Source organism: Coregonus lavaretus (assembly GCF_964263955.1).
Source record: "Coregonus lavaretus genome assembly, contig: HAP1_SCAFFOLD_1623, whole genome shotgun sequence".
Lineage (NCBI taxonomy): Eukaryota > Metazoa > Chordata > Actinopteri > Salmoniformes > Salmonidae > Coregonus > Coregonus lavaretus.
The window spans coordinates 6,853-23,770 of NW_028158684.1; the positions used below are offsets into that span (position 1 = coordinate 6,853).

Genomic DNA, 16,918 nt, shown 5'->3' on the forward strand with positions numbered 1-16,918 from the left:
ACCCTGGTTCAGTCTGCTGTCCACCAGACACTGGGAGACTAGAGGAAACCCTGGTTCAGTCTGCTGTCCACCAGACACTGGGAGACTAGAGGAAACCCTGGTTCAGTCTGCTGTCCACCAGACACTGGGAGACTAGAGGAAACCCTGGTTCAGTCTGCTGTCCACCAGACACTGGGAGACTAGAGGAAAACCTGGTTCAGTCTGCTGTCCACCAGACACTGGGAGACTAGAGGAAACCCTGGTTCAGTCTGCTGTCCACCAGACACTGGGAGACTAGAGGAAACCCTGGTTCAGTCTGCTGTCCACCAGACACTGGGAGACTAGAGGAAACCCTGGTCCTGTCTGCTGTCCACCAGACACTGGGAGACTAGAGGAAACCCTGGTTCAGTCTGCTTTCCACCAGACACTGGGAGACTAGAGGAAACCCTGGTTCAGTCTGCTTTCCACCAGACACTGGGAGACTAGAGGAAACCCTGGTTCGGTCTGCTGTCCACCAGACACTGGGAGACTAGAGGAAACCCTGGTTCAGTCTGCTGTCCACCAGACACTGGGAGACTAGAGGAAACCCTGGTTCAGTCTACTTTCCACCAGACACTGGGAGACTAGAGGAAACCCTGGTTCAGTCTGCTGTCCACCAGACACTGGGAGACTAGAGGAAACCCTGGTTCAGTCTGCTGTCCACCAGACACTGGGAGACTAGAGGAAACCCTGGTTCAGTCTGCTGTCCACCAGACACTGGGAGACTAGAGGAAACCCTGGTTCAGTCTGCTGTCCACCAGACACTGGGAGACTAGAGGAAACCCTGGTTCAGTCTGCTGTCCACCAGACACTGGGAGACTAGAGGAAACCCTGGTTCAGTCTGCTGTCCACCAGACACTGGGAGACTAGAGGAAACCCTGGTTCAGTCTGCTGTCCACCAGACACTGGGAGACTAGAGGAAACCCTGGTTCAGTCTGCTGTCCACCAGACACTGGGAGACTAGAGGAAACCCTGGTCCAATCTGCTGTCCACCAGACACTGGGAGACTAGAGGAAACCCTGGTTCAGTCTGCTGTCCACCAGACACTGGGAGACTAGAGGAAACCCTGGTCCAGTCTGCTGTCCACCAGACACTGGGAGACTAGAGGAAACCCTGGTTCAGTCTGCTGTCCACCAGACACTGGGAGACTAGAGGAAAACCTGGTTCAGTCTGCTGTCCACCAGACACTGGGAGACTAGAGGAAACCCTGGTTCAGTCTGCTGTCCACCAGACACTGGGAGACTAGAGGAAACCCTGGTCCTGTCTGCTGTCCACCAGACACTGGGAGACTAGAGGAAACCCTGGTTCAGTCTGCTGTCCACCAGACACTGGGAGACTAGAGGAAACCCTGGTTCAGTCTGCTGTCCACCAGACACTGGGAGACTAGAGGAAACCCTGGTCCAATCTGCTGTCCACCAGACACTGGGAGACTAGAGGAAACCCTGGTTCAGTCTGCTGTCCACCAGACACTGGGAGACTAGAGGAAACCCTGGTTCAGTCTGCTGTCCACCAGACACTGGGAGACTAGAGGAAACCCTGGTTCGGTCTGCTGTCCACCAGACACTGGGAGACTAGAGGAAACCCTGGTTCGGTCTGCTGTCCACCAGACACTGGGAGACTAGAGGAAAACCTGGTTCGGTCTGCTGTCCACCAGACACTGGGAGACTAGAGGAAACCCTGGTTCAGTCTGCTGTCCACCAGACACTGGGAGACTAGAGGAAACCCTGGTTCAGTCTGCTTTCCACCAGACACTGGGAGACTAGAGGAAACCCTGGTTCAGTCTGCTGTCCACCAGACACTGGGAGACTAGAGGAAACCCTGGTTCAGTCTGCTGTCCACCAGACACTGGGAGACTAGAGGAAACCCTGGTTCAGTCTGCTGTCCACCAGACACTGGGAGACTAGAGGAAACCCTGTTCCTGTCTGCTGTCCACCAGACACTGGGAGACTAGAGGAAACCCTGGTCCTGTCTGCTGTCCACCAGACACTGGGAGACTAGAGGAAACCCTGGTTCAGTCTGCTGTCCACCAGACACTGGGAGACTAGAGGAAACCCTGGTCCTGTCTGCTGTCCACCAGACACTGGGAGACTAGAGGAAACCCTGGTTCAGTCTGCTGTCCACCAGACACTGGGAGACTAGAGGAAACCCTGGTCCAGTCTGCTGTCCACCAGACACTGGGAGACTAGAGGAAACCCTGGTTCAGTCTGCTGTCTACCAGACACTGGGAGACTAGAGGAAACCCTGGTTCAGTCTGCTTTCCACCAGACACTGGGAGACTAGAGGAAACCCTGGTTCAGTCTGCTGTCCACCAGACACTGGGAGACTAGAGGAAACCCTGGTCCTGTCTGCTGTCCACCAGACACTGGGAGACTAGAGGAAACCCTGGTTCAGTCTGCTTTCCACCAGACACTGGGAGACTAGAGGAAACCCTGGTTCAGTCTGCTTTCCACCAGACACTGGGAGACTAGAGGAAACCCTGGTTCGGTCTGCTGTCCACCAGACACTGGGAGACTAGAGGAAACCCTGGTTCAGTCTGCTGTCCACCAGACACTGGGAGACTAGAGGAAACCCTGGTCCTGTCTGCTGTCCACCAGACACTGGGAGACTAGAGGAAACCCTGGTTCAGTCTGCTTTCCACCAGACACTGGGAGACTAGAGGAAACCCTGGTTCAGTCTGCTTTCCACCAGACACTGGGAGACTAGAGGAAACCCTGGTTCGGTCTGCTGTCCACCAGACACTGGGAGACTAGAGGAAACCCTGGTTCAGTCTGCTGTCCACCAGACACTGGGAGACTAGAGGAAACCCTGGTCCTGTCTGCTGTCCACCAGACACTGGGAGACTAGAGGAAACCCTGGTTCAGTCTGCTGTCCACCAGACACTGGGAGACTAGAGGAAACCCTGGTTCAGTCTGCTGTCCACCAGACACTGGGAGACTAGAGGAAACCCTGGTTCTGTCTGCTGTCCACCAGACACTGGGAGACTATAGAAAACCCTGGTTCAGTCTGCTGTCCACCAGACACTGGGAGACTAGAGGAAACCCTGGTTCAGTCTGCTGTCCACCAGACACTGGGAGACTAGAGGAAACCCTGGTTCAGTCTGCTGTCCACCAGACACTGGGAGACTAGAGGAAACCCTGGTTCAGTCTGCTGTCCACCAGACACTGGGAGACTAGAGGAAACCCTGGTCCAGTCTGCTGTCCACCAGACACTGGGAGACTAGAGGAAACCCTGGTTCAGTCTGCTGTCTACCAGACACTGGGAGACTAGAGGAAACCCTGGTTCAGTCTGCTTTCCACCAGACACTGGGAGACTAGAGGAAACCCTGGTTCAGTCTGCTGTCCACCAGACACTGGGAGACTAGAGGAAACCCTGGTCCTGTCTGCTGTCCACCAGACACTGGGAGACTAGAGGAAACCCTGGTTCAGTCTGCTTTCCACCAGACACTGGGAGACTAGAGGAAACCCTGGTTCAGTCTGCTTTCCACCAGACACTGGGAGACTAGAGGAAACCCTGGTTCGGTCTGCTGTCCACCAGACACTGGGAGACTAGAGGAAACCCTGGTTCAGTCTGCTGTCCACCAGACACTGGGAGACTAGAGGAAACCCTGGTCCTGTCTGCTGTCCACCAGACACTGGGAGACTAGAGGAAACCCTGGTTCAGTCTGCTTTCCACCAGACACTGGGAGACTAGAGGAAACCCTGGTTCAGTCTGCTTTCCACCAGACACTGGGAGACTAGAGGAAACCCTGGTTCGGTCTGCTGTCCACCAGACACTGGGAGACTAGAGGAAACCCTGGTTCAGTCTGCTGTCCACCAGACACTGGGAGACTAGAGGAAACCCTGGTTCAGTCTACTTTCCACCAGACACTGGGAGACTAGAGGAAACCCTGGTTCAGTCTGCTGTCCACCAGACACTGGGAGACTAGAGGAAACCCTGGTTCAGTCTGCTGTCCACCAGACACTGGGAGACTAGAGGAAACCCTGGTTCAGTCTGCTGTCCACCAGACACTGGGAGACTAGAGGAAACCCTGGTTCAGTCTGCTGTCCACCAGACACTGGGAGACTAGAGGAAACCCTGGTTCAGTCTGCTGTCCACCAGACACTGGGAGACTAGAGGAAACCCTGGTTCAGTCTGCTGTCCACCAGACACTGGGAGACTAGAGGAAACCCTGGTCCAATCTGCTGTCCACCAGACACTGGGAGACTAGAGGAAACCCTGGTCCTGTCTGCTGTCCACCAGACACTGGGAGACTAGAGGAAACCCTGGTTCAGTCTGCTGTCCACCAGACACTGGGAGACTAGAGGAAACCCTGGTTCAGTCTGCTGTCCACCAGACACTGGGAGACTAGAGGAAACCCTGGTCCAATCTGCTGTCCACCAGACACTGGGAGACTAGAGGAAACCCTGGTTCAGTCTGCTGTCCACCAGACACTGGGAGACTAGAGGAAACCCTGGTTCAGTCTGCTGTCCACCAGACACTGGGAGACTAGAGGAAACCCTGGTTCGGTCTGCTGTCCACCAGACACTGGGAGACTAGAGGAAACCCTGGTTCGGTCTGCTGTCCACCAGACACTGGGAGACTAGAGGAAAACCTGGTTCGGTCTGCTGTCCACCAGACACTGGGAGACTAGAGGAAACCCTGGTTCAGTCTGCTGTCCACCAGACACTGGGAGACTAGAGGAAACCCTGGTTCAGTCTGCTTTCCACCAGACACTGGGAGACTAGAGGAAACCCTGGTTCAGTCTGCTGTCCACCAGACACTGGGAGACTAGAGGAAACCCTGGTTCAGTCTGCTGTCCACCAGACACTGGGAGACTAGAGGAAACCCTGGTCCTGTCTGCTGTCCACCAGACACTGGGAGACTAGAGGAAACCCTGGTTCAGTCTGCTGTCCACCAGACACTGGGAGACTAGAGGAAACCCTGGTTCAGTCTGCTGTCCACCAGACACTGGGAGACTAGAGGAAACCCTGGTCCAATCTGCTGTCCACCAGACACTGGGAGACTAGAGGAAACCCTGGTTCAGTCTGCTGTCCACCAGACACTGGGAGACTAGAGGAAACCCTGGTTCGGTCTGCTGTCCACCAGACACTGGGAGACTAGAGGAAACCCTGGTTCGGTCTGCTGTCCACCAGACACTGGGAGACTAGAGGAAACCCTGGTTCGGTCTGCTGTCCACCAGACACTGGGAGACTAGAGGAAAACCTGGTTCGGTCTGCTGTCCACCAGACACTGGGAGACTAGAGGAAACCCTGGTTCAGTCTGCTGTCCACCAGACACTGGGAGACTAGAGGAAACCCTGGTTCAGTCTGCTGTCCACCAGACACTGGGAGACTAGAGGAAACCCTGGTTCAGTCTGCTGTCCACCAGACACTGGGAGACTAGAGGAAACCCTGGTTCAGTCTGCTGTCCACCAGACACTGGGAGACTAGAGGAAACCCTGGTTCAGTCTGCTGTCCACCAGACACTGGGAGACTAGAGGAAACCCTGGTTCAGTCTGCTTTCCACCAGACACTGGGAGACTAGAGGAAAACCTGCAATCCAGGTGTGGAAAGATCTAGAGACTCACCCAGAAAGACCCAGGTGTGGAAAGGTCTAGAGACTCACCCAGAAAGACCCAGGTGTGGAAAGATCTAGAGACTCACCCAGAAAGACCCAGGTGTGGAAAGGTCTAGAGACTCACCCAGAAAGACCCAGGTGTGGAAAGGTCTAGAGACTCACCCAGAAAGACCCAGGTGTGGAAAGATCTAGAGACTCACCCAGAAAGACCCAGGTGTGGAAAGATCTAGAGACTCACCCAGAAAGACCCAGGTGTGGAAAGATCTAGAGACTCACCCAGAAAGACCCAGGTGTGGAAAGATCTAGAGACTCACCCAGAAAGACCCAGGTGTGGAAAGATCTAGAGACTCACCCAGAAAGACCCAGGTGTGGAAAGATCTAGAGACTCACCCAGAAAGACTCACAGCTGTGATCACCAACAAAGGTGCTTCTACGAAGTATTGCCTCAGGGGTGTGAGCACTTATTTAAATGAGATATTTCTGTATTTCATTTTCAATAAAAACATGTTTTCACTTTGTTATTAAGGGGTATTGTGTGTAGATGGGTGATACATATATTTTTTAAATCAATTTTGAATTCAGGCTATAACTTAACAAAATGTGGAATAAGTCAAGGAGTGTGAATACTTTCTGAAGGCACTGTATTTAATCTGTAGACTACATTCTTAAACTACATGGTTTCCCGAGTCGTAGTGGGAGGACCACACACCATGTCATCACGTGACTCCAAGTTTACTTCCATATGATGTTTATTATATCAATATTTGCGCATAAAGGCGTTTCCACCGGCATTTCTCGTATAATTAATTTTACACACACAAAAAGATCCCACCAAATGATCTGTCGGCTTTTATCAAATTTGCCTTTAACGTCCTGTTTCATCACATCTGTCGTGATTTGATTTTATACGGTATGACCCCTATACATTTTTATTTTTTTTATCGTTGGACATGAGACTAAAGACACCAGCAAATCAGCTCCAAGTGATTTTAATTTGGGAAATCTAGAAAAGGCAGGAACCTAGGAAGAAACCTAGAGGATCACATACACTACCAGTCAAAAGTTTGGACACACCTACTCATTCAAGGGTTTTTCTTTATTTTTACTATTTTCTACATTGTAGAATAATAGTGAAGACATCAAAACTATGAAATAACACATATGGAATCATGTAGTAACCAAAAAAGTGTTAAACAACTCAAAATATATTTGAGATTCTACAAATAGCCACCCTTTGCCTTGATGACAGATTTGCACACTCTTGGCATTCTCTCAACCAGCTTCACCTGGAATGCTTTTCCAACAGTCTTGAAGTAGTTCCCACATATGCTGAGCACTTGTTGGCTGCTTTACCTTCAAGGCAGCAGCTACTCTTCCTACAAAATTAAGGCAGTTCATACAAGTTTAAAAACATTACAATACATTAACAGATTTCACAACACACTGTGTGCCCTCAGGCCCCTACTCCACCACTACCACATATCTACAGTACAGAATCCATGTGTACGTGTGTGTATAGTGCGTACGTTATCGTGTGAGTGTATGCATGTGTCTGTTCCTATGTTTGTGTTGCTTCACAGTCCCCGCTGTTCCATAAGGTATATTTTTATCTGTTTTTTTTTTTTTAATCTAATTTTACTACTTGCATCAGTTACTTGATGTGGAATAGAGTTCCATGTAGTCATGGCTCTATGTAGTACTGTGCGCCTCCCATAGTCTGTTCTTGACTTGGGGACTTTGAAGATACTTCATGTGGCATGTCTTGTGGGGTATGCATGGGTGTCCAAGCTGTGTGCCAGTAGTTCAAACAGACAGCTCGGTGCACCCAACATGTCAATACCTCTCATAAACACAAGTAGTGATGAAGTCAATCTCTCCTCCACTTTGAGCCAGGAGAGATCGATATGCATATTATTAATATTAGCTCTCTGTGTACATCCAAGGACCAGCCGTGCTGCCCTGTTCTGAGCCAATTGCAATTTTCCTAAGTCCTTTTTTGTGGCACCTGACCACACGACTGAACAGTAGTCCAGGTGCGACAAAACTAGGGTCTGTAGGACCTGCCTTGTTGATAGTGCTGTTAAGAAGGTAGAGCTGAGCTTTATTATGGACAGACTTCTCCCCATCCTAGCTACTGTTGTATCAATATGTTTTGACCATGACAGTTTACAATCCAGGGTTACTCCAAGCAGTTTAGTTACCTCAACTTGCACATGATTTATTACAAGATTTAGTTGAGGTTTAGGGTTTAGTGAATGATTTGTCCCAAATACAATGCTTTAGTTTTAGAAATATTTAGGACTAACTTATTCCTTGCCACCCACTCTGAAACTAACTGCAGCTCTTTGTTAAGTGTTGCAGTCATTTCAGTCACTGTAGTAGCTGACGTGTATAGTGTTGAGTCATCCGCATACATAGACACACTGGCTTTACTCAAAGCCAGTGGCATGTCATTAGTAAAGATTGAAAAAAGTAATGGGCCTAGACAGCTTCCCTGGGGAATTCCTGATTCTACCTGGATTAAGTTTGAGAGGCTTCCATTAAAGAACACCCTCTGTGTTCTGTTAGACAGGTAACTCTTTATCCACATAATAGCAGGGGGTGTAAAGCCATAACACATACGTTTTCCCAGCAGCAGACTATGATCAATAATGTCAAAAGCCGCACTGAAGTCTAACAAAACAGCCCCCACAATCTTTTTATCATCAATTTCTCTCAGCCAATCATCAGTCATTTGTGTAAGTGCTGTGCTTGTTGAATGTCCTTCTCTATAAGCATGCTGAAAGTCTGTTGTCAATTTGTTTACTGTAAAATAGCATTGTATCTGGTCAAACACCAATTTTTTTCAATAGTTTACTAAGAGTTGGTAACAGGCTGATTGGTCGGCTATTTGAGCCAGTAAAAGGGGCTTTACTATTTTTAGGTAGCGGAATGACTTTTGCTTCCCTCCAGGCCTGGGGGCACACACATTCTAGAAGGCTTAAATTGAAAATATGGCAAATAGGAGTGGCAGTATCGTCCGCTATTATCCTCAGTAATTTTCCATCCAAGTTGTCAGACCCCGGTGGCTTGTCATTGTTGATAGACAACAATTATTTTTTCACCTCTTCCACACTCACTTTACGGAATTCAAAATTACAATGCTTGTCTTTCATAATTTGATCAGATATACTTGGATGTGTGCTGTCAGCGTTTGTTGCTGGCATGTCATGCCTAAGTTTGCTAATCTTGTCAGGGGATTGTGGAGGCCAGGTCATCTGATTTAGCACTCCATCACTCTACTTCTTGGTAAAATAGCCCTGACACAGCCTGGAGGTGTGTTGGGTCATTGTCCTGTTGAAAAACAAATCATAGTCCCACTAAACCCAAACCAGATGGGATGGCGTATCGCTGCAGAATGCTGTGGTAGCCATGCTGGTTAAGTGTGCCTTAAATTCTAAATAAATCACAGACAGTGTCACCAGCAAAGCACCCCCACACCATAACACCTCCTCCTCCATGCTTTACGGTGGGAAATACACATGCAGAGATCATCCGTTCATCCACACCGCGTCTCACAAAGACACGGCGGTTGGAACCAAAAATCTCCAATTTGGACTCCAGACCAAAGGACACATTTCCACCGGTCTAATGTCCATTGCTCGTGTTTCTTGGCCCAAGCAGGTCTCTTCTTCTTATTGGTGTCCTTTAGTAGTGGTTTCTTTGCAGCAATTCAACCATGAAGGCCTGATTCACACAGTCCCCTCTGAACAGTTGATGTTGAGATGTCTGTTACTTGAACTCTGTGAAGCATTTATTTGGGCTGCAATTTTCTGAGGCTGGTAACTCTAATGAACTTATCCTCTGCAGCAGAGGTAACTCTGGGTCTTCCATTCCTGTGGCGGTCCTCATGAGAGCCAGTTTCATCATAGCGCTTGATGGTTTTTGCGACTGCACTTGAAGAAACTTTCAAAGTTCTTGAAATGTTCCGTGTTGACTGACCTTCCTGTCTTTAAGTAATATACCTCATGAAGCTGGTTGAGAGAATGCCAAGAGTGTGCAAAGCTGTCATCAAGGCAAAGGGTGACTATTTGAAGAATCTCAAATATATTTTGATTAGTTTAACACTTTTTTGGTTACTACATGATTCCATATGTGTTATTTCATAGTTTTGATGTCTTCACTATTATTCTACAATGTAGAAAATAGTAAAAATAAAGAAAAACCCTTGAATGACTATGTGTGTCCAAACTTTTGACTGGTCCTGTATGTGATCCTCTAGGTTTCTTCCTAGCCTTTTCTAGGGAGTTTTTGTAATCATGTTCGGGCCCCCGACCATCCGCTCAAGAAGAAATCGGCCTGCGGCTGAATGTAGTTGATGCCCTATGGTAAGGGGTCTCAGCCTTGAGTGTGTCTGTCTGGTCCCCTAGTCTCCAGTCTCCACCCTTCCAAGGCATGACTTGGTTGCATAATAACCTTATAGGCCCATAGTGGTCACAGGTAGTGCACTCTATAGGGAATAGGGTGCCATTCTCTGGTCTAAAGTAGTGCACTCTATAGGGAATATGGTGCCATTCTCTGGTCTAAAGTAGTGCACTATATAGGGAATAGGGTGCCATTCTCTGGTCAAAAGTAGTGCACTATATAGGGAATAGGGTGCCATTCTCTGGTCTAAAGTAGTGCACTATATAGGGAATAGGGTGCCATTCTCTGGTCTAAAGTAGTGCACTATATAGGGAATAGGGTGCCATTCTCTGGTCTAAAGTAGTGCACCATATAGGGAATAGGGTGCCATTCTCTGGTCTAAAGTAGTGCACTATATAGGGAATAGGGTGCCATTCTCTGGTCTAAAGTAGTGCACTATATAGGGAATAGGGAGCCATTCTCTGGTCTAAAGTCGTGCACTATATAGGGAATAGGGTGCCATTCTCTGGTCTAAAGTAGTGCACTATATAGGGAATAGGGTGCCATTCTCTGGTCTAAAGTAGTGCACTATATAGGGAATAGGGTGCCATTCTCTGGTCTAAAGTAGTGCACTATATAGGGAATAGGGTGCCATTCTCTGGTCTAAAGTAGTGCACTATATAGGGAATAGGGTGCCATTCTCTGGTCTAAAGTAGTGCACTATATAGGGAATAGGGTGCCATTCTCTGGTCTAAAGTAGTGCACTATATAGGGAATAGGGTGCCATTCTCTGGTCTAAAGTAGTGCACTATATAGGGAATAGGGTGCCATTCTCTGGTCTAAAGTAGTGCACTATATAGGGAATAGGGTGTCATTCTCTGGTCTAAAGTAGTGCACTATATAGGGAATAGGGTGCCATTCTCTGGTCTAAAGTAGTGCACTATATAGGGAATAGGGTGCCATTCTCTGGTCTAAAGTAGTGCACCATATAGGGAATAGGGTGCCATTCTCTGGTCTAAAGTAGTTCACTATATAGGGAACAGGGTGCCATTCTCTGGTCTAAAGTAGTGCACTATATAGGGAATAGGGTGCCATTCTCTGGTCTAAAGTAGTGCACTATATAGGGAATAGGGTGCCATTCTCTGGTCTAAAGTAGTGCACTATATATTGAATAGGGTGCCATTCTCTGGTCTAAAGTAGTGCACTATATAGGGAATAGGGAGCCATTCTCTGGTCTAAAGTAGTGCGCTATATAGGGAATAGGGTGCCATTCTCTGGTCTAAAGTAGTGCACTATATAGGGAACAGGGTGCCATTCTCTGGTCTAAAGTAGTGCACTATATAGGGAATAGGGTGCCATTCTCTGGTCTAAAGTAGTGCACTATATAGGGAATAGGGTGCCATTCTCTGGTCTAAAGTAGTGCACTATATAGGGAATAGGGTGCCATTCTCTGGTCTAAAGTAGTGCACTATATAGGGAATAGGGTGCCATTCTCTGGTCTAAAGTAGTGCACCATATAGGGAATAGGGTGCCATTCTCTGGTCTAAAGTAGTGCACTATATAGGGAATAGGGTGCCATTCTCTGGTCTAAAGTAGTGCACTATATAGGGAATAGGGTGCCATTCTCTGGTCTAAAGTAGTGCACCATATAGGGAATAGGGTGCCATTCTCTGGTCTAAAGTAGTGCACTATATAGGGAATAGGGTGCCATTTGGGACGCAGCCGTGGTACTTCCTGTCTCTGTCTGCTGTGACCCTGCCTCCATGCCTGTTTTGACCTCTGACCTCACAGACACGTCCTCGGCATCAGAAGACGAGGGTTCTCTGCGTCGTGCGGGCCGGATGGTGTCCTCCACGCCGTACCAGAACCACCCGGCGCCGAACGTAGAACACTGGTTTAACAGAGTCATCCAGGGCTCCTCCTCCTCCTCCTCTGCATCCTCCACCTCATCCCACCTTGGAGGGAGGGCCTCCGCCAACGCCACCGCCGCCGTGCTAGCTGACCTCATGGCATACACCCAGATAGGTAAAACATCTTCACCTAACTACACCCAGACAGGTAAAACATCTTTACCTAACTACACCCAGACAGGTAAAACATCTTTACCTAACCACACCCAGACAGGTAAAACATCTTCACCTAACTACACCCAGATAGGTAAAACATCTTCACCTAACTACACCCAGACAGGTAAAACATCTTTACCTAACTACACCCAGATAGGTAAAACATCTTCACCTAACTACACCCAGACAGGTAAAACATCTTCACCTAACTACACCCAGACAGGTAAAACATCTTCACCTAACTACACCCAGACAGGGAGTCACCTAACTACACCCAGATAGGTAAAACATATTTACCTAACTACACCCAGACAGGTAAAACATCTTCACCTAACTACACCCAGACAGATAAAACATCTTCACCTAACTACACCCAGATAGGTAAAACATCTTCACCTAACTACACCCAGACAGGTAAAACATCTTCACCTAACTACACCCAGACAGGTAAAACATCTTCACCTAACTACACCCAGACAGGTAAAACATCTTTACCTAACTACACCCAGATAGGTAAAACATCTTTACCTAACTACACCTAGACAGGGAGTCACCTAACTACACCCAGACAGGTAAAACATCTTCACCTAACTACACCCAGACAGGTAAAACATATTCACCTAACTACACCCAGACAGGTAAAACATCTTCACCTAACTACACCCAGACAGGGAGTCACCTAACTACACCCAGACAGGTAAAACATCTTCACCTAACTACACCCAGACAGGTAAAACATCTTCACCTAACTACACCCAGACAGGTAAAACATCTTTACCTAACTACACCTAACTACACCCAGATAGGTAAAACATCTTCACCTAACTACACCCAGACAGGTAAAACATCTTTACCTAACTACACCCAGATAGGTAAAACATCTTTACCTAACTACACCTAACTACACCCAGACAGGTAAAACATCTTCACCTAACTATACCCAGACAGGTAAAACATCTTCACCTAACTACACCCAGACAGGTAAAAGATCTTTACCTAACTACACCCAGACAGGTAAAACATCTTCACCTAACTACACCCAGACAGGTAAAACATCTTTACCTAACTACACCCAGACAGGTAAAACATCTTCACCTAACTACACCCAGACAGGTAAAACATCTTTACCTAACTACACCCAGACAGGTAAAACATCTTTACCTAACTACACCCAGACAGGTAAAACATCTTCACCTAACTACACCCAGACATGTAAAACATCTTCACCTAACTACACCCAGACAGGTAAAACATCTTCACCTAACTACACCCAGACAGGTAAAACATCTTCACCTAACTACACCCAGACAGGTAAAACATCTTCACCTAACCACACCCAGACAGGTAAAACATCTTCACCTAACCACACCCAGACAGGTAAAACATCTTCACCTAACTACACCCAGACAGGTAAAACATCTTTACCTAACTACACCCAGACAGGTAAAACATCTTCACCTAACTACACCCAGACAGGTAAAACATCTTTACCTAACTACACCCAGACAGGTAAAACATCTTTACCTAACTACACCCAGACAGGTAAAACATCTTCACCTAACCACACCCAGACAGGTAAAACATCTTCACCTAACTACACCCAGACAGGGAGTCACCTAACTACACCCAGACAGGTAAAACATCTTTACCTAACTACACCCAGATAGGTAAAACATCTTTACCTAACTACACCTAACTACACCCAGACAGGTAAAACATCTTCACCTAACTATACCCAGACAGGTAAAACATCTTTACCTAACTACACCCAGATAGGTAAAACATATTTACCTAACTACACCTAACTACACCCAGACAGGTAAAACATCTTCACCTAACTATACCCAGACAGGTAAAACATCTTCACCTAACTACACCCAGACAGGTAAATCATCTTCACCTAACCACACCCAGACAGGTAAAACATCTTTACCTAACTACACCCAGATAGGTAAAACATCTTCACCTAACTACACCCAGATAGGTAAAACATCTTCACCTAACTACACCCAGACAGGTAAAACATCTTCACCTAACTACACCCAGACAGGTAAAACATCTTCACCTAACTACACCCAGACAGGTAAAACATCTTGACCTAACTACACCCAGACATGTAAAACATCTTCACCTAACTACACCCAGATAGGTAAAACATCTTCACCTAACCACACCCAGACAGGTAAAACATCTTCACCTAACTACACCCAGATAGGTAAAACATCTTCACCTAACTACACCCAGACAGGTAAAACATCTTCACCTAACTACACCCAGACAGGTAAAACATCTTCACCTAACTACACCCAGACAGGTAAAACATCTTCACCTAACTACACCCAGATAGGTAAAACATCTTCACCTAACCACACCCAGACAGGTAAAACATCTTCACCTAACTACACCCAGACAGGTAAAACATCTTCACCTAACTACACCCAGACAGGTAAAACATCTTCACCTAACTACACCCAGACAGGTAAAACATCTTCACCTAACTACACCCAGACAGGTAAAACATCTTTACCTAACTACACCCAGACAGGTAAAACATCTTCACCTAACTACACCCAGACAGGGAGTCACCTAACCACACCCAGATAGGTAAAACATCTTCACCTAACCACACCCAGACAGGTAAAACATCTTCACCTAACTACACCCAGACAGGGAGTCACCTAACCACACCCAGATAGGTAAAACATCTTCACCTAACCACACCCAGACAGGTAAAACATCTTCACCTAACTACACCCAGACAGGGAGTCACCTAACCACACCCAGATAGGTAAAACATCTTCACCTAACCACACCCAGACAGGTAAAACATCTTCACCTAACTACACCCAGACAGGTAAAACATCTTCACCTAACTACACCCAGACAGGGAGTCACCTAACCACACCCAGATAGGTAAAACATCTTCACCTAACCACACCCAGACAGGTAAAACATCTTCACCTAACTACACCCAGACAGGGAGTCACCTAACCACACCCAGATAGGTAAAACATCTTCACCTAACCACACCCAGACAGGTAAAACATCTTCACCTAACCACACCCAGACAGGTAAAACATCTTCACCTAACTACACCCAGACAGGGAGTCACCTAACCACACCCAGATAGGTAAAACATCTTCACCTAACCACACCCAGACAGGTAAAACATCTTCACCTAACTACACCCAGACAGGGAGTCACCTAACCACACCCAGATAGGTAAAACATCTTCACCTAACCACACCCAGACAGGTAAAACATCTTCACCTAACTACACCCAGACAGGTAAAACATCTTCACCTAACTACACCCAGACAGATAAAACATCTTCACCTAACTACACCCAGACAGGTAAAACATCTTTACCTAACTACACCTAACTACACCCAGATACCCCTTTCGTAGTGACCCAGTCCTTTTAGGCTTGTTCAACACACAGCAAGGTCCTAAAACCCTGAGGACATCCAACTCCTGTATGCATTCGGAAAGTATTCAGACCCCTTGACTTTTTCAGCCTTATTCTAAAATTGATTAAATCATTTGTTTATCTCAATCTACACACAATACCCCATAACAGGGCGAAAGAAGGATTTTAGTAATAATAAACAGAAATACCTTATTTACATAAGTATTCAGACCCTTTGCTATGAGACACGAAATTGAGCTCAGGTGCATCCTGTTTCCATTGATCATCATTGAGATGTTTCTACAACTTGATTGGAGTTCACCTGTGGTAAATTCAATTGATTGGACATGATTTGGAAAGGCACACACCTGTCTATATAAGGTCCCACAGTTGACAGCGCATGTCAGAGCAAAAACCAAAGCCATGAGGTCGAAGAAATTGTCTTAAGAGCTCAGAGACAGGATTGTGTCGAGGAACAGATCTGGGGAAGGGTACCAAAACATTTCTGCAGCGTTGAAGGTCCCCAAGAACACAGTGGCCTCCATCATTCTTAAAGGTTTGGAACCACCAAGACTATTCCTAGAGCTGGCCGCCCGGCCAAACTGAGCAATTGGGGGAGAAGGGCCTCGGTCAGGGAGGTGACCAAGAACCCGATGGTCACTCTGACAGAGCTCCAGAGGCCTCTATGAAGATGGGAGAACCTTCCAGAAGGACAGCCATCTCTGCAGCACTCCACCAATCAGGCCTTTATGGTAGAGTGGCCAGACTGAAGCCACTCCTCAGTAAAAGGCATATGACAGCCCGCTTGGAGTTTGCCAAAAGGCACCTAAAGACTCTCAGACCATGAGAAACAAGATTCTCTGGTCTGATGAAACCAAGATTTAACTCTTTGTCCTGAATGCCAAGCGTCACGTCTGGAGGAAACCTGCCACCATCCCTAAGGTAAAGCAGCATCATGCTGTGGTGATGTTTTCAGCGGCAGGGACTGGGAGACTAGTCAGGCTTGAGAGAAAGATGAACGGAGCAAAGTACAGAGAGATCCTTGATGAAAACCTGCTCCAGAGTGCTCAGGACCTCAGACTGGGGCGAAGGTTCACCTTCCAACAGGACAACGACCCTAAGCACACAGCCAAGACAACGCAGGAGTGGTTTCGGGACAAGTCTCTGAATGTCCTTGAGTGGCCCAGCCAGAGCCCGGACTTGAACCCGATCTAACATCTCTGGAGAGACCTGAAAATAGCTGTGCAGCGACGCTCCCCATCCAACCTGACAGAGCTTGAGAGGATCTGCAGAGAAGAATGGGAGAAACTCCCCAAATACAGGTGTGCCAAGCTTGTAGCGTCAAACCCAAGAAGACTCGCTGCTGTAATCACTGCCAAAGGTGCTTCAACAAAGTACTGAGTAAAGGGTCTGAATACTAATGTATTTTTAATAAATGTGCAAACATTTCTAAAAAACTGTTTTTGCTTTGTTATTATGGTGTATT

At 47.3% G+C, this 16,918-nt stretch overlaps 1 protein-coding gene across 1 annotated transcript in view; it reads left to right on the plus strand.

Annotated features, from left to right (window-relative positions):
- Positions 1-11,720: 11,720 nt before the first annotated feature.
- LOC311123686 (disco-interacting protein 2 homolog A-like) overlaps positions 11,721-16,918 on the plus strand; it is a gene marked incomplete at both ends in the record, with an annotated part of 84,337 nt that continues 79,139 nt past the window's right edge. Inside the window, one exon of the mRNA XM_084197931.1 lies at positions 11,721-11,982. Within this exon, the coding sequence (XP_084054057.1) occupies positions 11,721-11,982 (262 nt within the window). The remainder of the gene's footprint in view (positions 11,983-16,918) is intronic.